The sequence below is a fragment of the Schistocerca americana genome, chromosome 4 (genome assembly GCF_021461395.2).
Source record: "Schistocerca americana isolate TAMUIC-IGC-003095 chromosome 4, iqSchAmer2.1, whole genome shotgun sequence".
NCBI lineage: Eukaryota > Metazoa > Arthropoda > Insecta > Orthoptera > Acrididae > Schistocerca > Schistocerca americana.
The window spans coordinates 656,437,260-656,463,002 of NC_060122.1; the positions used below are offsets into that span (position 1 = coordinate 656,437,260).

Below are 25,743 nucleotides of genomic sequence, written 5' to 3' on the forward strand. Positions count from 1 at the left end.
GAATTCTTGCCTATCACGGAATAGATTAACGAAAGATCCAAGCACAGCCACTATTGTTATCGGACCATGAAATACACAGTGTTGTGGAATGGGGCATGCACACTTCAGGAACATTTTTAGACCTTAGTAAAGCTCTTTTTTTAAAAAAATAAATAAAGAGGGCATAACTGGAGGTATACAATGTCAAGTAAACATCAGTGCCACTTTTACGCCAAACTTTCATGTAAAACACTTAGTAAGGTTGTAACTTTCAAAGCCACCACCAAAACAATGATAAAAGGAGTCCCTCCACATTAACAAGGTAATTAACAAATGGCTCAAAATTATTTTGTGACTGAGCTTACTAGAGAAGTAACACTCCCATAAAAAGGCAATTACTGCCTCTCATTTATTCTGCCCCCTCTCATTCCCCATGTTCCAAAAATCCAGCCTTTCTTATTGTTTCTTGATTCTGTAACCTAAACGTAACAAGCAAATATGAAGAGCAGTTTCCAGATCAATCTGTAATTGCAATCTCCAGCAAAAATATAATACATGTTTAACTATTCCTACATTCTGCAATATTATTTGCTAATGCCTATGGGACCCACTTGCAACTTTCATGAAAACTCTGGTAACTGCAGCATTTCAAAAACGCGATAACATGCTTAGATTGCCAAATAGTTCATCACTAAAGATAATCTGAAGCCACAATGTAATGCATTAACAGCTATTCAAATCACCTTTATATCTTATTTCAACTGGTGTAAGCTTTGTTTCTTTTCCACATGAACTGGACACTGCTTTCAGTTCAATGGGCAAACCATGGCAGTCCCATCCCGGAATAAAATGCACTCTTTGACCTTGAAGTACCTTGTGACGCAATATTATGTCTTTCATAATCTGTAAATGCAAAACATAGAATTAATAGTATGAGATATTTTTAACAAATGAAAACTAAAACTATTACTATGTCTGGCAATTTTGCTATCTCTTACTGTTGATACAAGCTGCTTGGTTACAAACACTTCTTTGGATATGAAAACTGCAACAAAGTCAAAATTACTTCAGGAGGCAAGCTTGGGAGGCCTACTAGAACAGTTGGGTTTTGGGATGAAGTCTGCATAAATTTTCATCTCTGAATTAGCGCTACTTCTAGAGTGTACGATACTTCGTTCTTGACACATCCCTTTCTTGTCTAGCAATGTCCGTTGATGCCAATGTTCAAAAATCAAGAATCATCATCAAATGCTCGCAACAAGAACTTATGAAATAATCCACATTACTTTACTTACAAGGTATATGCATAGGAAGCGTACGCCTGTGAATCCACTGTCATGTAATATCTAACTTGCTTCAGCACTCCACTATGGTTTGGTTTGGCAACAGTAAGGAACCAGCAAGTTTGGAATTTACTCACTGTAACTGCACGCAGATGTCAGGAACAGTGGCCTGAACAGCAGTTCCCATCGCCTCCCCTTTTTACAAATAATCTTCAAGTGCAACATTGGGTGCTGGCCAAGATCAAGAACCATGTAAAGACCGATGGATTTAGAAATACTACACAGCAGACTCCAAGAAGTCATCTGCAGGGAGCAGCAATACCAGAGCCTCAGGAGATGAGAAGAAGACCGACTAGTGAGTTCCAAAGTCAACCACCAACAGACACTATCATAAACAGAAGAAGAAGAAGCTAGATGCAGGTATTCCCAGAACGACATGCAGGAAGCTGCAAGGACATGAAAGTAGGCAGACACAACATTTGTCACAACATTTGTATTTTCTGGGTTTCAGACAGTCATTGGAACAATTTCTGAGCAAGCCTGACACATGCTTTCACTAACAACTGTGACTTCAGTATTCATTTGCACTCAACTCCACAGGCTATTGCATTATCTTACAACTACCTGCATTTGAACTCCTTTAGTCAACCACCTACAGTGTACCTGACATTCTTACTTTGAGTCCTGACTGTTCTGCAGTCATTTGCACTGGCATTCGCCTGAACATTTTTACACTTCTGAATTCACAAACCTGTTAACAGCCAAACAAACTTTAAGAAAGTCTTTGTTTGTAAAAGCGGACACAGATGAATTTATCTCATTAACAAATGAGGAGACAAGGTATTCTTTATGTTCAAGTCTAAACTCTAATATGCACCATATTTAGCCACGGACATTACTGCACACTTTTAATATATGATGGATGCATCACAGATTACTGCATGGGTGTCATATATTGTTCCATGCAAATGCCAATAAATTCAAACAAACCACTGCATTCACAATCAAAACATGAAATGCAGCTCAAGTCAATTATGTGTTTGTCACAAAACAGCACCTGGTAACAATTTGTGCCATGCACATAAATTTTATGTTTACTCACATGGAAACAAATTTCACCTTATTAATTATTATGAATCATAATCTCTGCCAGCTCTTTTCAATTCTTGAGCCTGACTCTCAGAAAAGATGGCACCACAATTATAAGTGTGAGCACAACTTCTGAGCTGATTCAATTGCAACATGCGTTTCAGAAATGTTGGCACCTATTTAGCACTCTTTGCTGCACCCATGGGGCTGCAGCAAAGAGCCACCTGTGGTGGACATCACTTTCTTCCAAGGAATCCCATATAATAGGTCTAGTGTTGTACGACACAGAAGCTCAGAGAGCTTACACAGGCATTTACACAAATATGTTGCCTTTAAACTTTGAAGAAACACAGCTTATTCAGTTTTGCACAGTCAAAAATATCACACGTCTTATTAATCAAATATATGAACAAAGAATAATAAACAGAGCAGAAAGTACTATGCATTTAGGTGTTCATATTTATGAAAGTTTTATGTAGCCTTTGGAAATACAAAAGTCAGTAAGGTAATGTGTTCTGCAGAATAAGTCAAATTGTGGACTGTTGGATCTCTGAATTGTGGTAGGGAAGCTAGAACTCCTAGAAAGGAAAATGCAGAGGTTGAATCTACATTTAATAAAAGTCAGTGAAGTGAAATGGTAAGCAGACAGAGGTAAATTGTCAGGTAAATATAGGTTAATAGCAGTAGCATCAGAAAATTATACAATGGGAGTAGGTTTCACTACAAACAGGAAGGCGGGGCAAAGAGGTAGTTACTGGAAACAATTCAGTGAAAGGATTTTTCAGAACAGAATCAGAATCAAACCAATGCCAACAGCTACACTTCAAGTATACATGCTGACACTAACAGCAGAAGATGATGAGAAAGAGTGAGTACAAGAGGGGAACTGAAACACTATATTAGGGGAAGGAACAGCAGAAATGTGGAAGAATACAGGATTTGGAATAACGATGAGAGAGGTGTAAGACCCCTTGAGCTCTGTAATAAACATCAGTTAATAATAAAAAATAAAAAATGCGAAAATCACAAGAGGAGGGAGTAAATTCAGATACGGCTAAGAGCTAAAGGAAGATCCCAGATGGATTATGTCATGGGGAGACAGAGTTTCCAAAATTGGATACTACATTGTAAGATTTACCCAATAGCTGTCAGAATTTCAGATCATAATTTAATAATAATGAAGAGCACTTTTTCAAGAATTGTGAGGAAGTATTGAGGAATGACTAAGTGCATTTTAAGTTCTCTCACGTTGTAGGTACTAAAGAAATGAATATGAGAGCTGACAATTCAGTTGAGAAGAATGGACATCCCTAAAAAGGGTGATAACAGAAGTTGTATGGACAAATTTATGTGTTACTGCCCCGAAACTGAGCAACACAAGAAATACTTCAGTTAAAAAAAGTTCTGGAAAAGGAAGTGAAATAGCAGAGTAAGTTACTTAGTGTGAACTTATAATGCAATCGATATGAAGTGCAAGGAAGCTAAGGGAAAATGTTTGTCACGAGGACAGATTCAGCCTTTAGGAAAGTCACAATAAATTTCAGAAAATTTAAAAGCAGAGACGTTGCTGATATTCTAAAATGAGAAACTGATGTCAGTTTGGAGAATCTAAGGGGTCTAGCAAGAGAATCAGCATTTGACAGAGATATGGAGGACTTCTGGTCACAACACTTCTCCACAAGTTCTAAAATCAGTGGGGGTAGTGGCAACCAAACGATTTTTCTCAAGGTAACATGTAGAATGTACAAGGCTATAGACATATCATCACACTTCAGAAAGAATATCATTCATATAATCTGGAAGATAACAAGGGCAGATAAACGTGAGAACAGTGGCACAATGAGCTTGGCAATTCCAGCATTCATGCCATTAATGAGGAAAATATAATGAACAAGAAAAAGAAAATCAAGGATATGTTAGATGATGATCAGTTTCACTTTTGAAAATTTAAAGGCGCCAGAGAGGTGGTTCTAATGTTACATATGACAATCACAAAAATCAAGACTTTTCTGACAATCTATTTGCTGTGAAAGGAAAAAGCATTTGATACCACAAAGTAGTAGTGTAAGATGTTCAAAACCATATGAAAAGTGGGTATACACTAAAAAAAAAGACAAGTAAAATACAACATCTGAAAGAAACAAAAGTGGCAACAAAAATGGAATGCGAAGGCAGAAGAGCTTGAATTAAATAAGTATATGACAGGGACATGGTCTTTCTCCTCTACTATTCAGTATCTATATTTAGGAAGCAATAAGGGAAATAAAGCAAAGATTTGGAAGTGGGATCAAAATCCAGCAAGAAATTGTTGATAAAATTTGTTGAAGACATCAATATCCTCTTTCAAATACAGGAAGAATTCCAAGCACAGTGGAATGAACAGTCTACTGTGCACAAAATGTGGATTAATAGTAAACAAAACACAAAAGCATGGGGAAGGCTTAAGAAGTAGCAGAAAAGAGATTAGCATTGAATGTCACATCAAAACTGGCGTGCAGAGTTGACAAAAAGTGAAGAATTCTGCTACCTTGGAAGCAAAATTACATGTAACAGATGAAGTAAGGAGGACATAAGAAGCAGACTTGCACAGGCAAAGAAAGCACTCCTTGACAAAAGAAGTCAGCTAGCATTAAACATAGTTCTTAATTTGAGAAATAACTTTCTGAGACTGTACATTTGGCATGCAGTGTTCTATAGAAAGGGATCACAGAATATGAGAAAGATGGAAATGAAAAGAATCAAATCATTTACATGCAGGATTACAGAAGGATGATGAACATTAAGTGAAGTATAAGGTGATAGACTCTCCCCGATGTTATTCAATCTGTATATTGAGCAAGCAGTAAAGGAAACAAAAGAAAAATTCGGAGTAGGTATTAAAATCCATGGAGAAGAAATAAAAACTTTGAGGTTTGCTGATGACATTGTAATTCTGTCAGAGACAGTAAAGGACTTGGAAGAGCAGTTGAACGGAATGGACAGTGTCTTGAAAGGAGGATATAAGATGAACATCAACAAAAGCAAAACGGGGATAATGGAATGTAGTCGAATTAAGTCGGGTGATGCTGAGGGAATTAGATTAGGAAATGACACACTTAAAGTAGCAAAGGAGTTGTGCTATTTTGGGAGCAAAATAACTGATGATGGTCGAAGTAGAGAAGATATAAAATGTAGACTGACAATGGCAAGGAAAGCGTTTCTGAAGAAGAGAAATTTGTTAACATCGGGCATAGATTTAGGTGCCAGGATGTCGTTTCTGAAAGTATTTGTATGGAGTGTAGCCATGTATGGAAGTGAAACATGGACGATAAATAGTTTGGACAAAAAGAGAAAGAAGCTTTCGAAATGTGGTGCTACAGAAGAATGCTGAAGATTAGATGGGTGGATCACATAACTAATGAGGAGGTATTGAATAGAATTGGGGAGAAGAGGAGTTTGTGTCACAACTTGACAAGAAGAAGGGACCGGTTGGTAGGACATGTTCTGAGGCATCAACAGATCACAAATTTAGCATTGGAGGGCAGCATGGAGGGTAAAAATCGTAGAGGGAGACCAAGAGATGAATATACTAACAAGGGAAACTCCCCATCACACCCCCCTGAGATTTAGTTATAACTTGGCACAGTGGATAGGCCTTGAAAAACTGAACACAGATCAATCGAGAAAACAGGAAGAAGTTGTGTGGAACTATGAAAAAATAAGCAAAATATACAAACTGAGTAGTTCATGTGCTACATAGGCAACATCAAGGACAGGCAGACCTCAGGAGCGCCGTGGTCCCGTGGTTAGCGTGAGCAGCTGCAAAACGAGGAGTCCTTGGTTCAAATCTTCTCTCGAGTGAAAATTTTAATTTTTTATTTTCAGACTAATCTCTCCGCACAATTTTAGTGTGGGAGTAGACGTGATTACCATTCCTCCAGGTTGTACACCTCTTGTGCAACCGTTAGATGTGTTTGGTTTTCGGCAAGTGAAATACTTCGTGAAAAGATTCTATGATTTTGCGAAGCTGCACAGGTACACAGAGCAGTATTGTTTACGTGATCGTGTGTCAATTATCAAAGTTCAGGCACTCAAACATAATCAACTTCGCTCTCCAAAACTCCAGGACATGTTCAGATTTGCTTAGACATATGCAGGATTTGACGGTCTACACACGGAAAAATTTAAAAACGTTTTAACGTTGTGTGTTTTGACAGAGTACAGGGAAAACTGTGCGACAGTGAAACTGTTGCATTCATTTGTTGCACTTTATGTGACAAACTTATGTTTTTATCACTTTTTTGGGAGTGATTATCACATCCACAAGAAAACCTAAATCGGGCGAATCTTTTTACCCATTCGCCAGGTGTACAAGTTAGGTGGGTCGACAACATATTCCTGTCATGTGACGCACATGCCGTCACCAGTGTCATATAGAATATATCAGACGTGTTTACCTGTGGAGGAATCGGTTGACCTATGGCCTTGGGATCAAATGTTTTCGGTTCCCATTGGAGAGTCACGTCCTTTCGTCTACTAATCACACGGTTTTTCAGTGCGGTCGCAAAACACAGACACTAAACTTTTTACAGTGAACAGAGATGTCAATGAACGGACGGACGGATCACAACTTTGCGAAAATAAAGTAAGGAAACTTTTCGCTCGAGGGAGGATTTGAACCAAGCACCTCTCGTTCCGCAGCTGCTCACGCTAACCATGGGACCACGGCGCTCCTAAGCGCTCACTATACTTGATGTTGCCTATGTTGCACATGGACTACGCAGTTTGTATATTTTGCTTATTTTTTCATAGTTCCACACAACTTCTTCCTGTTTTCTTGATTGATCTGTGATCAGTTTTTCAAGGCCTATCCACTGTGCCAAGTTATAACTAAATCTGACGGGGGTGTGATGGGGAGGTTCCCTTGTAAGCAAATTCAGAAGGATGTAGATTGCAGTAAATACTGGGAGATGATGAAGCTTGCACAAGATAGGGTAGCATGGAGAGCTGCATCAAACCAGTCTCAGGACTGAAGACCACAACAACAACAAAGGTGATAAATGTGGTTCACTGGAGAATTGCCAAGAAAAGAAACATGTGGAAAACAAACTAGAATAAGGGAAAGGGTGAGAGCCAATAGGACATGTGTTAAGGCACGAGAGAATAGCTTCTATGGTACTAGAGCGAGCCACAGAGAACAAGAATTGTAGTGGTGGATATAGAGTGGAATATATACTTTTTCTGTTTTTTTAAGTCATCAGTCGTCTGACTGGTTTGATGAGCCTCTTCTGTGCCAACGTCTTCATCTCAAAGCAGCACTTGTTGCAACCTGTGTCCTCAATTATTTTCTGAATGCATTTCCGTCTCTGTCTTCAACAGTTTTTGCCCTCTACAGCTCCCTCTACTACCATGAAAATCACTCTCTGATGTCTTAACAGATGTCCTATCATCCTTTCCCTTCTCCCTGTCAGTATTTTACACATATTCCTTCCCTCTCTGATTCTGCACAGAACCTCCTCATTCCCTATCTTATCAGTCCACCTAAGTTTCAACATTCGTCTGTAGCACGTCTCAAATGCTTTGATTCTCTTCCGTTCCAGTTTTCACATAGTCCATGTTTCACTACCATACAGTGCTGTGCTCTAAACAAACATTCTCACAAATTTCTTCCTCAAATTAAGGTCTATGTTTGATACTAGTAGGCTTCTCTTAGCCAGAATGCCCTCTTTGGCAGTGCTAGTCTGCTTTTGGTGTCCTCCTTGCACCATCCGTCATTAGTTACTGCCTATGTAGTACTATTCCTTAACTACATCTACTTGTGGCCATCAATCCTGATGTTAAGTTTCCTGTTGTTCTCCTTTCTGCTACTTCTCATTACTTTCATCTTTCTTCAATTTACTCTCAATCCATATCTGTACTCATTAGACTGTTCATTCTATTCAGCAGATCCTGTAATTCTTCTTCACTTTCACTCAGGGTAGCAATGTTGTCAGTGAATTGTATCACTGATATCCTTTCACCTTGAATTTTAATTCCACCCCTGAACCTTTCCTTTATTTCCATCATTGCTTCTTCGAAGTACAGATTGACTACATACCTGTCTTACATCCTTTTTAAACTGTGTATTTCGTTTTTGGTCTTCCTATCTTATTATTCCTTCTTGGTTCTTGTACATATTGTATATTACTTGTCCCTCCCTAAAGCTTACCCACATTTTTCTCAGAATTTCGAACATCTTGCAACATTTTACATTGTTGAACACTTCTTACAGGTTGACAAATCCTATGAACATGTCTTCATTTTTCTTTAGTCTTACTTCCATTATTGGCCGCAACATCGGAATTGCCTCTCTAGTGCCTTTACCTTTCCTAAAGCCAAACTGACCGTCATCTAACACATCCTCAATTTTCTTTTCCATTCTTCTGTATGTTATTCTTGTCAGCAACTTGAATGCTTGAGCTGTTAAGCTGACTGTGTGATAATTCTCACACTTGTCAGCTCTTGGAGTCTTTGGAACTGTGTGGATGACATTTTTCCGAAAGTCAGATGGTACATCACCAGTCTCATACATGTTACACACCAATGTGTATAGTCATTTTGTTGCTACTTCCCCCAACTTCCCTCAATGATATTAGGAATTTTGATGGACTTATCCCTACTACCTTATTTGATCTTAAGACCTCCACAGCACTCTTAAATTATGATTCTAATATTGGATCCCCTATCTCTTCCATATCAACTCTCGTTTCTTCTTCTATCACATCAGACATTTCTTCACACTAATAGAGGCCTTCAATGTACATCCTCCACCTCTCCGCTCTCTCCTCTGCATTTAACAGTGGAATTCCTCTTGCACTCTCAATGTTACTGCCCTTGCTTTTAATTTCACTGAAAGTTTTCTTGACTTTCCTACAAGCTGAGTCAGTCCTTGCTATAATCATTTCTTTTTTGATTTCATTTCATTTTTCATGCATCCATTTCACCTTAGCTTTCCTGCACTTCCTACTTATTTTATTCCTCAGCGACTTGTATTTCTGTGTTCCTGAATTTCCCTGAACATTTTTGTACTTCCTTCTTTCATCGATCAACTTAAGTAGTTCTTCTGTTACCCAAGGGTTCTTCACAGTTAGCCTCTTTCCACCTACGTTTCTCTTTCCAACTTATGTGATGCCATTTTTAGGGATGTCCATTGCTCTTCAACTGTACTGCCTACTAAGCTGTTCCTTACTGCTGTATCTATAGCCTTAGAGAACTTAAAAAGTATCTTGTCATTCCTTACTACTTCTGTATTCCACTTCTTTGGATACTGATTCTTCCTGACTAATGTCTTAAACTTCAGCCTACTCTTCATCACTACTACATTGTGTTCTGAATCTATATCTCCTCCCAGGTATGCCTTACAATTCAGCATCTGATTTCGGAATCTCTGCCTGACCATGATGTGATCAGTAAAACAAGAAATTTTGTTCTGCAATTAGCCCAAAAGCATCTGGCAATTTTGACATTATCTTCATCCATTGGATGCTAAGTGTAAATTAGCAGGAGGTTTTTTGTGGAGCAATAGGTGGGAGGCAGCTGCAAGTTCAGACCAAGAGACATATCAAGATAACTTAACCACATATGACACCCTAGGTCGAGTCGGCTGCAACTTGATTACAAGTATGCACAGCTTCTTCCTGCGTATTACGAGCATTTCAATTCAATGTATGGATGTGTTTCTGGTGGCTGAACAGACCAATCCTGACACAAAATATTCATCCACATACATCACACAGAATAGTTGGAGGAGGGTAGAGTTGTAACTGACAGAGCTTCCTTGCCTGTCACTTGGCCTCTTCGCCGCATTTTCCTTCAGAAAAAGTTGACAGCAGTGGATGTCTTGTTCCTCCATAGTAAGCAGTCCACAGCGCATTCTTCCCATGTTTGTATCTTTATGCCAGTTGTCCTCGTGATGTGTTTTATCTGGTCCTTGAAACGCTACTGCCTGAGCAGAGTTCACCATAAAGGATTTGGCAGGGAAGCCTTGCATTACTCATGTGATGAATATGGCCTAACCATCTCAGTTGTTGAGCGATGATGGTTGCCTCAATGCCGCTTAGATGCGCTTCCTCAAGAACCGCATTGTGGGTAACGTGGTTCTCCCACTTAATGGTCAATATGTGTCTGCCTTTTTGCTGGGGGAAGTGTTCAAGTTTCTTGATATCATGGCAATAGAGTGTCAAAGTTTCACAGCTGTACAGCAACGCAGAAGTGACAACAGCTCTGTACACCATGAGTTTGGTATGCAGCTTTAGGTCTTTTTTTATGAAGACTCTGTTTGTTAACTGTCCAAACGCTGCATGGGCAACCCCTGTTCTTTTATCAACGTCTTCACAGGTAAAGGTTTAGAAAAGATGGTTCCGACATATAACAAGTGCTCAACTTGCTCTAGTGCTGTGTCTACGATAGAGATATTGAATTAAGGGAGAGTTAATTCTGAGTACCTTCATTTTCCCCGCATTGATGATTCAACCACAGCAATCATATGCAGTTTTAAAGCAGCTGACTGACAGCTGCAACTTTGGCGGTGTTAGAGGAGGAGATGCAGTGTCATCAACATACTGTAGTTCTGTCACCCAGGTAACCTGAACACGTCTTTGTGAACAAAGTCTTGCCAGATTGAAGAGACCTCCATAAAAACGAAATTTAATCATCATGCCTTGGTTGTTTGCAGATGACTAATACAGCATGGTAGCCATGAACAGAGAAAAGAGGGGTTGGAGCAAGCACACAGCGTAGTTTCAAATCCTGACTGACTGGAAACAAACCCAGCGCAGTGTTACCATGAAGAACTTGCCCAGACACGAAATTAAGTAGAGCTTGAACCATATCCACATAGTGCTCAGGACATCCAAAGTGTCCATTACCTTCCACATGGCAGATCTAGGCATATAATCAAAAGATTTTTCAAGGACATACAAAACTAAATATAGATACTACTGTTGCTCTCTGCATTTTTCATGGAGCTGTCTAGCACAAAATATCATATCTGTCATGCCTCCGGAGGTTTGGAAATCACACTGAGATTCTGCCAAAATCTTATCTTGGAACCTATTTAATAGAATTCTTGAGAGAATTTTACCTGCAACTGACAACAGCAATATATGATGGTAGTTTCCACACACACTACGGTCACCTTTCTTAGAGATAGTGCTGATAGTAGCATTCTTCCAGTCATCAGGTACTTCTCGAGTTTCCCAAATTAAGAGGATCAGTATAAAAAGTCTAATCTTGAAGGGTGTAGCTCTATTTTGTATCTGTTCCAGAGGAATGTTGTCAGGACCATGAGTCCTTCTTGGTCTCGACTGATTGAGTGTTTTGATAAAGTCTCTGTATGTGGGTGGAAGTGCATCCATGATGGCTGGGATTGCTGAGGGACATTATATAGAACATTGAAGGCACAGTTTAGAATCACAGAGTAATGTTCCTTCCAATACCCTAAGTTTTTATTCTCAGTTAAAATGATGGAACTGCTAGCAGTCTTCAGTGTTCTAGATGAAGATTGAATTGGATGATATACCTCCTTCACGCCTGCATAGAAGTTTTGTAGGTCACAGTCATTAGATAATTTTTGCAGTTCTTCAGCTTTTTGTAGCTACCAGTTATTCTTGATTTCTCTTTAGATGACTGAGAACTGAGTGCTTTCCGTGACCTGCCACACTTCCAACCTCACACCATGATTTAGGATGATTAAATAATACGTTGGGTGAAACCAATAATATGCCTGTCCTGGGTCAAATCACACCAACTACACCATTTTCCTTGCACTGTATATTCAAGAACTGTATACTCTCTCCTCCACGTATGACTCAAGTATTTATGGGCCCTTAGCTATTTATTTCTTGCCATTATTTTTACACTTGTAATTAGTCTGTTCTTACACAAATGCAATATGTATTGGAAGAGTGTAACATAAAATGCAGTGTATGATTCTCAATAAATGAATTAGTCAGGACCTCTTTTGTCATCGGCAACATATGTCTTCCTTTAAGTGCAGGCCACAACATGACAATACACTGCACTTTAGAGGACTTAAGATCAAATAAGGCAGAAGTGATAGATAAAAGTTCATCAGAATTTCTAAAATCATTGAGGGAAGTAGCAACAAAATGACTATTCACATTGGTGGGTAGAATGTACAAGACTGGCGATGTATCGTCTGACTTTCGATAAAATATCATCCACACAGTTCCGAAGACTCCAAGAGCTGACAGGTGCGAGAATTATCGCACAGTCAGGTTAACAGCTCAGGCATTCAAATTGCTGACAAGAACAATATACAGAAGCATGGAACAGAAAATTGAGGAAGTGTTAGATGACGATCAGTTTGGTTTTAGGAAAGGTAAAGGCACCAGAGAGGCAAATCTGATGTTGCAGTCGACAATGGAAGCAAGACCAAAGAAAAATCAAGACATGTTCATAGGATTTGTCAACCTGGAAAAAGTGTTCAACAATGTAAAATTTTGCAAGATGTTCGAAATTCTGAGAAAAATGTGGGTAAGCTTTAGGGAGGGACAAGTAATATACAATATGTACAAGAACCAAGAGGGAATAATACGAGTGGAAGAAGAAAAACGAAAAGCTTGGATTAAAATGGGTAAAGACAGGTATGTAGTCAATCTGTACTTCAAAGAAGCAATGATGAAAATAAAAGAAAGGTATCACACAACAAAATACTAAAGCACAATGAAAAAGAGTGCTAATGAAATAATCATGATTGTAATTTGGTTGTGTGCCTAACAAGGGCTACAAATTACATGAGTGAAAGGTTGAAGCTTTTTGAAAAATGAGAGTTAGACAGTTACATGTACCATCGAACATTTGAACAATTCGTTTATCAAAAAGATGTGGAACAAGTGAGTTTACAGAATATGTATATAATATTAGTGCTAACATTAACAAACACACTATTTTTAATCCTATTCATACAATTATACTTAAAAACTGCCCCCCCCCCCCCATAAACACAGTGAGTTTTAATTTAACCTTGATTATATTTTGTTAATGTAATTCTGTCTGAATACTACTGAAATGTAATTCTCAACAACCATTTTTTTGTTTCATGACTTTTTACTTTCCACAAAAAAAGGACCACTATCCTAAACATTCTACAGTAACTTTTGATGTTGTACACACATATAATTTTCATATATCTACAATAATATGAAAAATTGTTGATATCCCAATATGGACTTTCCACTGTTTAATTTTCAAATATGTTTACTCTACAAAGTGAGAAACATTAGTTTGACATTTCGCAGCTATGCTGTTACAAAAATATAGTTACATGCTTGTTAGGGGTCAAGGAAGTAAATAAATACAATGACAATTAAGTAAACAATAAAGTAGCATTTATTTTGGAAGAGACTGTTCGACATGTCTGCTTATTGTAATGCAAGTAAAATCAAGCAATACTTTCAGTTGCTTTACATTTAATTAATTTAAATATTTTATAAATAAATTATTTCACCTGATTTAATTAGCTTTAAAATACTTTTGCTACAATGTTAAGTAAATATTTTCTCTTTCACAATTAATATTCCCACCTTGTTAATGGCATGTCCCATATGTGGTTTTCCATTGGCGTATGGAGGGCCATCATGCAGTATGAACTCTGGATCCTTAGTGTGTTCTCTTTGCCATGAATATAAAGAGGAGAATCTGCATTTCTAAATAAAACCATATATTATGAGTATGATGAAAAAAGATGATACAGAACACTGGTCATCTTCAAAAAGATAGTACCTAAAATAGTTTATACTATCAGCGGCACAGCTGAGATAACATTTTCATTGTTCAACACAATATTTGATTATTCATCTAGTTGCCAAAATTTTCTGTAGAAGAATGGAATTGTCAACACAGCAGAATAACCAAAATATACAGGGCTATTACAAATGATTGAAGCGATTTCATAAATTCACTGTAGCTCCATTCATTGACATATGGTCACAACACACTACAGATACGTAGAAAAACTCATAAAGTTTTGTTCGGCTGAAGCCGCACTTCAGGTTTCTGCTGCCAGAGCGCTCGAGAGCGCAGTGAGACAAAATGGTGACAGGAGCCGAAAAAGCGTATGTCGTGCTTGAAATGCACTCACATCAGTCAGTCATAACAGTGCAACGACACTTCAGGATGAAGTTCAACAAAGATCCACCAACTGCTAACTCCATTCGGTGATGGTATGCACAGTTTAAAGCTTCTGGATGCCTCTGTAAGGGGAAATGAACGGGTCGGCCTGCAGTGAGCGAAGAAACGGTTGAACGCGTGCGGGCAAGTTTCACGGGTAGCCCGCGGAAGTCGACGAATAAAGCAAGCAGGGAGCTAAACGTACCACAGGATGGTGCTCCACCGCACTTCCATCATGATGTTCGGCATTTCTTAAACAGGAGGTTGGAAAACCGATGGATCGGTCATGGTGGAGATCATGATCAGCAATTCATGTCATGGCCTCCACGCTCTCCGGATTTAACCCCATGCGATTTCTTTCTGTGGGGTTATGTGAAAGATTCAGTGTTTAAACCTTCTCTACCAAGAAACGTGCCAGAACTGCGAGCTCGCATCAACGATGCTTTCGAACTCATTGATGGGGACACGCTGCGCCGAGTGTGGGAGGAACTTGATTATCGGCTTGATATCTGCCGGATCACTAAAGGGGCACATATCGAACATTTGTGAATGCCTAAAAAAACTTTTTGAGTTTTTGTATGTGTGTGCAAAGCATTGTGAAAATATCTCAAATAATAAAGTTATTGTAGAGCTGTGAAATCGCTTCAATTATTTGTAATAACCCTGTAAATTCTCATTATCTATGTATCTATCTATAATGTGAGACAGGTGTGGAATATAAGGTTTATTAAGTTACTTGTACAAAAGTACCCTTTAATTGTGAAAATGGTAAATAACACAAAAAATGTTTGATACAGCAGTGAGAGCAATATATCTTCAGGTTTTATTCCCACCTAACACTGTTAATTCCTAACAGCCCTGATAGGTGGCATGCGCAAAAGAATTATTCCAACAGTCATCATGGAGTTGTACAACAGTGCTACTGTTCAGAGACAATTTTGGACTAAATATTGCAAGTTGCCACCTCGAAGACAAACTGTTACTAATTGGTACAATCGTTGGAGAGTGCTGACCGATCCTAATGTCCCAAATGCAGCATGCTATGTGATGTACGTCCAGTTTCAGTGAAACAATTTCACAAATAACAGCTTGTCTTTGAGGTGGTGGCTTGTTATATTTAGTCCTGAACTGTTTCTGGAGCGTAGTAGTAGATTTGGATTTGTGAAAGCATAAACAACACTGTGCTCATTCTGCACTGTTATATGACTCCATGACAACTGTTGGAATAACTTACTCATGCATGCCACCTGGTGGGAACATTGGGAACTAATAGTGTTACGCGGAAATAAAACCTAAATGTATACAGCATTCAGTGCTGTATCAAACAATTCTGTAAGTTATTTACCCTTTTCACAATTAAAGATTACTTTTGTATACCTAATTTATAAACACCCTGCACTTAAAAATAACAGCAATGATTGTAGTACAGGGGATATCTCCATAAACCTGATGACACTTGAGCACACTGGGTGTGCTCCTTACGCCGTTGCAATTCTGTGATCAAAAATGTCATGTTGCTTCTATCAACAATCTAAGATATACACATTTGCCTTCCAGCAATATAAAAATTGACCAATTTCACAATTAATTCTAGTTTTTTTTCTCTTAAAATAATTGTTGCCTGTCTATACTTACTACCCAGGTCTCCAAATATGTGGAGTTTTCTTGTGTATATATAACACTAACCAAAATGACCTTGCTGTGCTGGTACTGTGAATGGCCAAAAGCAAGGGGAAACTACAGCCATAATTTTTCCCTACGGCATGCAGCTTTACTGTGTGGTTAAATGACGATGGCGTCCTCTTGGGTAAAATACTCCGGAGGTAAAATAGCCCCCCATTTGGATCTCTGGGCAAGGACTACTCAAGAGGATGTCGTTATCAGGAGAAAGAAAACTGGCATTCTATGGATCGGAGCGTGTAATGTCAGATCCCTTAATCGAGCAGGTAGGTTAGAAAATTTAAAACGGGAAATGGATAGGTTAAAGTTACATACAGTGGGAATTAGTGAAGTTCGGTGGCAGGAGGAACATGGCTTCTGGTCAGGTGACTAAAGGGTTATAAATACAAAAACAAATAGGGGTAATGCAGGAGTAGGTTTAACAATGAATTTAAAAAATAGGAGTGCAGGTAAGCTAGTACAAACAGCGTAGTGAATGCATTATTGTGGCCAAGACAGACACAAAGCCCACCACGGTAGTACAAGTTTATATGCCAACTAGCTCCGCAGATGACGAAGAGATTGATGAAATGTATGATGAGATAAAAGGAATTATTCAGATAATGAAGGGAGATGAAAAATTAATGGTCACGAGTGACTGGAATTCGATAGTAGGAAAAGGAAGAGAAGGAAACATAGTAAGTGAATGTGGAATGGGGGTAAGGAATGAAAGAGGAAGCTGCCTGGCAGAATTTAGCATAGAGCATAACTTAATCATAGCTAACATTTGGTTCAAGAATCATGAAAGAAGGTTGTTTACATGGGAGAGGCCTGGAGATACTGGAAGGTTTCAGATAGATTATATAATGGTAAGACAGGGATTTAGGAACCAGGTTTTAAATTGTAAGACTTTTCCAGGGCCAGATGTGGACTCTGACCACAATCTATTGGTTATGAACTGTAGATTAAAACTGAAGAAACTGCAAAAAGGTGGGATTTTGAGAAGATGGGACCTGGATAAACTGAAAGAACCAGAGGTTGTAGAGAGTTTCAGGAAGAGCATTTAGGAACAATTGACAAGAATGGGGGAAAGAAATACAGTAGATCAAGAATGGGTAGCTTTGAGAGCTGAAATAGTGAAGGCAGCAAGGCTCAAGTACGTAAAAAGACAAGGGCTAATAGATATCCTTGGGTAACAGAAGAAATATTGAATTTAATTGATGAAAGGAGAAAATATAAAAATGCAGTAAATAATGCAGGCAAAAAGGAATCCGGATGTCTCAAAAATGAGATCGACAGGGAAGGCTAGAGGGCAAATGTAAGGATGTAGAGGTATATAACACTAGGAGTAAGACAGATACTGCCTACAGGAAAATTAAATAGAGCTTGGAGAAAAGAGAACCACTTGTATGAATATCAAGAGCTTAGTTGGAAACCCAGTTCTAAGCAAAGAAGGGAAAGGAGATAGGTGGAAGGATTACATAGATGGTCTGTACAAGGGCGATGTACACTCATGCTCATGAATTAAGGATAATGTTGATACACTGTGACAACATTCTGGTGGGCGGTTTGCGGGTTTAAATCACCTTGCGTATGACCATGCGGTGCATTTGACCTGTGGTTGTCGCGCAGTGGTGCTGGCAGCAGTCGACATATGCAGAGGTGTGTTGGTACATGTCAGAGTACGGTGCAGCGAGTAAGTGTGCAGACGTTTTCAGACGTGCTAATGGTGACTGTGTGTTGAAAATGGCTCAAAGAACACATATTGATGACGTTATGAGGGGTAGAATACTAGGGCAACTGGAGGCTGGTCAAAAACAGCAGGACGTAGCATGAGCCCTCTGTGTGCCACAAAGTATGATCTCAAGATTACGGCAACGATTCCAGAAGACAGGAAACATGTCCAGGAGCTACAGTACGGGACGTCAGCAGTGTACAACACCACAAGAAGACCGATATCTCACCATCAGTGCCCGCAGACAGCCACAGAGTACTGCAGGTAGCCTTGCTCGGGACCTTACCACAGCCACTAGAACAGTCGTCACCAGACACACAGTCTACTGACAACTGAACAGACATGGTTTATTTCCCTGGAGACCTGGAATGTGCATTCCACTGACCCCTGGTCACAGGAGAGCCCGCAAAGCCTGGTATCGACACAGTACATGGTATTTGGAACATTGGTCCCAGGTTATGTTCACGGCCGAGTTCAGATATAGTCTGAACAGTGATTCACGCCGAGTTTTCATCTGGCATGAACCAGGAACCAGATACCAATCCCTTAATGTCCTTGAAAGTGCCCTGTATGGAGGCCATTGTTTGATAGTGTGGGGTGGGATTATGATTGGTGCATGTACACCGCTGCATGTCTTTGACAGAGGAACTGTAACAGGTCTGATTTAATGGGACGTCATTTTGCACTAGTATGTCTGCCTTTTCAGGGGTGCAGTGTGTCCCACCTTCCTCCTGGTGGATGATACACAGCCCCACCGAGCTGCCATCATGAAGAAATACCTTGAGACAGAAGTTATCAGACGAATGGAGTGGCCTGCCTGTTCTCCAGACCTAAACCCAATCGAGCACAACGGGGATGCTCTTGGTCGACATATTGCTGCATGTCTTCAAACCCCTAGGACACTTCAGGAGCTCCAAAAGGTACTGGTGCAAGAATGGGAGGCTATACCCCAGCAGCTGCTCAGTCACCTCATCCAGAGTATGCCAACCCATTGTGCGGCCTGTGTACGTGTGCATGGTGATCATATCCCATATTGATGTCGGAGTACAAGTGCAGAAAACAATGGCTTTTTGTAGCACATGTGTTTCAGTACGGATTTCTCAATTTATCACTAACACTGTGGACTTACAGATCTGTGGTGTGTGTGTTCCCTATGTGCCTATGCAATTAGCACCAGTTTTGTGTAGTACCACGTTGTGTGGCACCACATTCTGCAATTACCCTTAGATTTATGAGCATGAGTGTACTTGAGGACAATATTATGGAAATGGAAGAGCATGTAGATGAAGATAAAATGGGAGAGATGATACTGCATGAAGAGTTTGACAGAGCACTGAAAGATGTAAGTTGAAACAAGGCCCCGGGAGTAGACAATATTCCATTAGAACTACTGATATCCTTGGGAGAGCCAGCCATGCCAAAACTCTACCATCTGGCGAACAAGATGTATAAGGCAGGCGAAGTACACTCAGACCTCCAGAAGAATATAATAAATCCAATCCAAAAGAAAGCAGGTGTTGACAGATGTGAAAATTACCAAACCATCAGTTTAATAAGCCACGGCTGCAAAATACTAACATGAATTCTTTACAGATGAATGGAAAAACTTGTAGAAGCCAACCTTGGGGAAGATCAGTTTGGATTCTGTAGAAATGTTGGAACACATGGGGAAATACTGACCCCAAGACTTGTCTTAGAAGATAGATTAAGGAAAGGCAAACCTATGTTTCTAGCATTTGTACACTTAGAGAAAGCTTTTGACAGTGTTGACTGGAATACTCTCTTTCAAATTCTGAAAGTGGCAGGGGTAAAATATAGGGAGCGAAGGGCTATTTACAATTTGTACAGAAACCATATAGCAGTTATAAGAGTCAAGGGTCATGAAAGGGAAGCAGTGGCTGAGAAGGGAGTGAGACAGGGTTGTAGCCTCTCCCCAATGTTATTCAATCTATATATCAAGCAAGTAGTAAAGGAAACAAAAGAAAAATTCGGCGTAGGAATTAAAATCCATGGAGAAGAAATAAAAATTTTGAGATTCACTGATGACATTGTAATTCTGTCAGAGAGAGCATAGGACCTGGAAGAGCAGCTAAATGGAATAGACAGTGTCTTGAAAGGAGGATAGACTGATGACCTCAGTAGTTAAGTCCCATAGTGCTCAGAGCAATTTGAAAGGAGGATATAAAATGAACATCAACAAAAGCAAAACAAGAATAATGGAATGTAGTCGAATTAAATTGGGTGATGCTGAGGGAATTAGATTAGGAAATGAGACACTTAAAGTAGTAAATGAGTTTTGCTATTTGGGGAGCAAAATAACTAATGATGGTCCAAGTATAGAGGATATAAAATGTAGACTGGTAATGGCAAGGAAAGCACTTCTGAAGAAGAGAAATTTGCTAACACAGAGTATAGATTTCAACGTCAGGAAGTTTTTCTGAAAGTATTTGTGTGGAGTGTTGCCATGTATGGAAGTGAAACATGAATGATGAATAGTTTAGACAAAAAGAGAACAGAAGCTTTCAAAATGTGGTGCCACAGAAAAATGCTGAAGATTAGATGAGTTGACCACATAACTAATGAGGAGGTATTGAATAGAATTGGGGAGAAGAGAAATTTGTGGCACAACTTGACTAGATGAAGGGATCGGTTGGCAAGACATGCTCTGAGGCATCAAGGAATCACCAATTTGGTATTGGAAGGCAGCATGGAGGGTCAAAATCATACAGTAGTTACTGTGATATGAAGAAGCTTGCACAGGATAGATTAGCATGGAGAGCTGCATCAAACCAGATATCTGTGTGTGCGTGTGTGTGTATGTGTGTGTGTGATTTAGCAGGTCTCCCACTAAACGTATATTTTTTGGTATTTAGAGAAAGGTGTTTGTGTATATCTAACAGCCTCTTCAGTATCTGCAATAGCAACATACTGGATGACTGGCTGATCTGGACTTGTAACCTTAGTCCACATGATCTTGCTATATTGTTACTTTGAACATCTGAAAGCAAAGAGAAACTGAATCCATTATATTTCCTGAGGGCATGCAACTCTGCTGTGTGGCTTAATGATTATGCATCCTCTAGGATAAAATACTCTGGAGGTAAGAAAAAGTCCTCTGTTCTGATATCCAGGTGACAACTGTTTGGTAAGAAGTTTCCACCAGAAAAAATAAATCTGGTATTCTATAGGCTGTAAAGTGGAACATCAGATTCTTAACCATTCAGGTGGATTACAGAACTTTTGCAAGGGGAATGGATATGTTGAAGCTAGATATAGTGGGAAGTAGTGAAGAGCAGAGACAGGACGGCTAAGATTTCTGGTCAGATGAATATACAGCTATCAATGCAAAATCAAATAGGTATAACACAGGAGTAGGACCAATAATGAATAAAAAATAGGACTGCAGGTGACCTATTACCTGCACAGTGAACACATTATCATAGCCAACACAGACACAAAGCCAATAACAACCACAGTAGTACAAGTGTATATGCCTACTAGCTTTGCATATTATGATGAGACTAAATAATGTATGATGTCATAAAAAAATATTCAATTCATTAATAGAGACAAAAATTTAACTGTGGTCTGGGAACTAGAATTCAATAGCAGGAAAAATAAGGGAACGGAAAAACAATGGGAGAACATGGACGTTGGTAAAGAAATGAAAGGGGAAGCAACCTAACAGAATGTTAGGCCTATACATAATACATTTTAAACCTAGAAGAATGTTAGACCTATACATAACAATTTAATTAATTCAAGCACTTTTTTTAAAAAAGATTTGTGAATAAAGGTTGTACACATGGAAAGAGACCTGCAGATACAAGAAGACTTTGGATAGATTATGTTTTGGTAAAACACAATTTGAACTGCAAACATTTCCATGGGCAGATGTATATTCTGATCATAATTTACTGCTTGTAGACTATAGCTTAAAACTGGAGAAATTGCAGAAAGTAGGTAATTAAAGACAGAAGACCTGCATCATGAACTGAAACAGCCAGTGGCAGCTGAGCATTTCAAAATAAGTGATACGCGAAGACTGAATGAATCAGGAAAAAATAAGGAAACACTGACCATTCAGAGGAGAATATGTGCATAGCTATTAAACACAAAGTTGTCAGCAGTGGTTTTCCCTACAGGAAGACCCTTAAAAATTCAGTTTACTTCGGTATCAATAGTATTAAAAACCCTTGTTAAAGAGTGTTTATTTCAAAAAGCTCTGCTATCTTGCAGAGCAGGTGTTCCAACAGTAAATCATAGGTGTAAATATTAACTTTAGAAACATAAGGTCAGTGACCTAGAGGTTACTTGAAAAATTTTAACATGTTATTTCGTGAGAGTTTCTAGTCTTTGTTAGTCTCTGCCTTGCCATATTAAAATCGTTTGCTTCTAGTGCCGTGATGGCATACGTTAACCGGGTATCAGATCCACTTAAGTTGTTGTCAACAAAAAGTAATGGTGCACAGATATGTGGATCTATAACTGTCAGTTACTTCAGCTTCAAAAAAGGAGACAGAAGTTTTTCTTGGAACTGAATTTGCTCATTATCCAGTTACCTTTTTCTTACTACTAATTTCAGAATCTCACTGACATAACAGCCTTGGCCCTGTATCATTATTCTGTAGATGGTGTATAACTTCTCTGACTAACAGGCATATGTATCAATTCAGTATCAGTCTGAAGAAAACTACAGTAGGTAATGGATACTGGCTAGTAGCAAGAGTACACAGAGCCATATCTTGTGAAATACCACAACTACTGATCACAAGCTTTTACTTGGCCCCTGAGCAGTGGGTACTATGAGTGGAAGCTTGCAATCTGCTCTTAGCACATTGGCTACTGAGACAAGCCCCAACTTGTCCTCCCAGAGCAGGCAGCTCATGACAGAATTGACATGGATGTTGATGGTTAAGTCGTTAAAAGCACCAGCTACAGCATCTTAGCTCATATTTTTGTTAAATAATATTAACAACCACTATGCACAACACCACAATGGATCGACACTATATTCTCAACGGTTATTTATTGTTACGGCACACAATAGTGTTACACAGCTAAGGTTGGCAATGAGCGTAAACACTCCAGAGCAGTGTGAAGTCAGTCGACTTCCACCAATCATAGAGGAGCCAGGATGAAGTGTGTGACCAATTCCATCATTCTCTAAGCTCTATGAAACTTACTGCCCCCCCCCCCCCCCCCACCACCACCACTATGGATTCTTGGAATATTCTTAATTACCACAACATAGTATCAATGTTACACAGATTATTGTAAAGGTCAAATGATAGAACTGACTGCACAAAACTATCGTGCAGATTGCAAAAGTGTGCTCATAAAGGACAATATGTGGAACATGTTTCTGAGGTCTGGTAACCTCCTTAAAAATGGATAAGGACAAAGGAACGAAAGAAATCGCTAAAAATACATGTGATACATTGGTAGTGGGATATTATGAGAGTATGCCAATGGTGAGCTGGAAAAAATTAGAAGAAATTCAGCACAAAATTGCATCTTTGGTACTGAATGGGAAACTTTGGGAACATCCATTACATGAAATGTTTCCAAAATAAACAACTACCTGTAGACACCTAGGACTTTACTTGGATGAGAAATGACTGTAAGAGGATCCTAAACTGAATATACTGTAGAGCCAGCAAGCTAATGCACAAATTAACCATGGTCAGCTATGTGAAATACAAACTACACTTGTGAGCAGTTCAAATTTACCACAGATCACCCTACCAAATGACAATCACTTGGAAAAAAAACTTGTATCTAATGAAGATTATGATCTAAATATTACCACTGGTGGACCATTATCACATTTTTCAAACACAGTTTTAATGCTTCAGTGATATTTTTTATCATGTTATAGTATCTGGAATTATCAGTTAAAGTGTGATATTGGCCCAACTCTGAAATCTTAGTTGTGGTGACATACTGATCTGTAGTGCAGCCCAGGCTGGGTTACAGTGGCGGGTCACAATTTGGTTGTGAATTGGCAAAGTCAATGCATGTGAAAGCAGAAAATCTGGTTGAAGTAACAAACTGACCAGTAGTGAAGACTAACATTTATATCTGCATCATATCGGTAACTTGCAAACACTTCCTTAATTCCATCCACCACTACGGCAGCAAAATGTGAGAATCCCAGAAAGTTAAATTGTCTGTACAATAATGTAATATTATACCCAATAACAAAAAGAAATCGTGTCTGACAAAAGGAATAAGCCAAGATTATTCACTGTACTAAATCCATGTAAGTCTCCCTTTCCTTGACAACAACTACAGAACAACAGTGGTTTATTAGTTTTAAAGAACATGTGATGCCGACTGAAGATGCAGAGATGGGAATCAAACCAGTCATACGAAAACAATTACAGAGAAGTAAATTGCATTTATTAGGCATCGTTCTGTTCTTTCCTTTTGAATATTGCAGTTAAATAACTATTCACACTCAAAGCTACATTGCAGTTCAGCAAACAGGGAAAACCAACTCAAAAAGATCACAAAGTCCTATCCAGTATAAATACAAGCACAGTGGTGAAAATAAAAACATACCATCTTCTGGTAGGGGTTCAAATTCACTGTCCTTCATTAGTAATTTTAAATTAATAATATAATAATTGCTTTGAACATTCAAATTCTCCGCCCTTTATTAGTATTTTGAAATTAAAGAAGTATGTAGTCACCATCATAATATTCGATGTATTATTCATTTATGGTGGTGAAATGTTCTGTAATCGGGTAGCAAGTCACAATTTCCGTTGACTGAAAATCAAATGTGGTTCGAGCAAATGATTTATTCCCACCGTGACATTCCCGGGGCACCCACAACTAAGATAAATGCTGTTCAGCATCTTTTAACATGTCACGTGCAATTGCCAATAGCTGCAATTCCAAACAAACGACACAGTTTGTCTTCTTACGAAACATATTCCATGCGATAATATGAAACATGACTTTAGGCGTATCTACATAATGTCTCTTGTAGTCTAGCCTAATTGACGCAAATATAACAGAAAAATAATGAAGTGCGCAATATGGATACAACATTTTCAGGTGAGTCTAGACGAAGGAAGAATTCACCGGTACGAACATTACACAATGGCTGTTGTTTCAAGCAAGAACAACTGAGAAACATTTCAAGTATATAGCTAATAATGAGCCTCTTTTTAACACTTATAAGGCAATATGTATCGTACTTCGTAAATAAACCTGTCACGCTCAGCTCTTTTTCTGCCTTCTATCCTTGCTGGAAACTTAGTGTTAGGAAGGTTCACTGTGTCCGAATACTTCTTTCTAACAGCCTTTCCTTCATGTTTGATGCTTGTATCAGAAGAACTGTAACGGTTCAACTTCTTGAAACAACGATAATGCACTGGCCTCCTCACTAAATAATTAAATCCAGTCATTTTGATGCATAGCACATCACAAAACCAAAATATTTACATTTGGATTTGAAATATACTTGGCAAAGACTTTGAAAGAAAGACACATACACATTTATACCAAAGAGTTTCAAGAACATCTAACCCCCTTGGTCTGTATTTTCATCTTTGATATATTGTGATACTCGATGTTTGAACCGATATTGTACAGAAATCACCAACTTCAGTTGCATACGCATTAATTATGCCCAGTTTTACACACAATGTAATTTTTTGGCGTTTCATAATAATGGAATCATTCCAATCTTGGCTATATTAGTGAATCGTTCTCGTGCACACGCGATAACCCAATAATGAATTCAGTTATTACAGAATAGCACAGCTTGTTTCTAAAATGTACGATAAGGCTTGCGTTCCACATGACTGGTACGACATTACAGCCTGAAGACTC

The 25,743-nt window shown here is 38.8% G+C and overlaps 1 protein-coding gene across 2 annotated transcripts in view; it reads right to left on the reverse strand.

Moving 5' to 3' along the window:
- Positions 1-25,366, reverse strand: part of LOC124612496 (isoleucine--tRNA ligase, mitochondrial) — a 100,831-nt gene extending 75,465 nt beyond the window's left edge. Inside the window, exons 1-3 of one of the 2 annotated variants that reach the window (XM_047140733.1) lie at positions 25,107-25,366; positions 13,916-14,038; positions 723-882 (exon numbers count right to left, since the gene is read on the reverse strand). In XM_047140733.1, coding sequence (XP_046996689.1) covers positions 723-882; positions 13,916-14,038; positions 25,107-25,316 — 493 coding nt within the window. In that variant the 5' untranslated portion in view covers positions 25,317-25,366. Of the gene's footprint in view, positions 1-722; positions 883-13,915; positions 14,039-24,593; positions 25,071-25,106 lie in introns of those variants that run through there. The other variant, XM_047140734.1, reaches the window with a different exon arrangement.
- Positions 25,367-25,743: the final 377 nt, after the last annotated feature.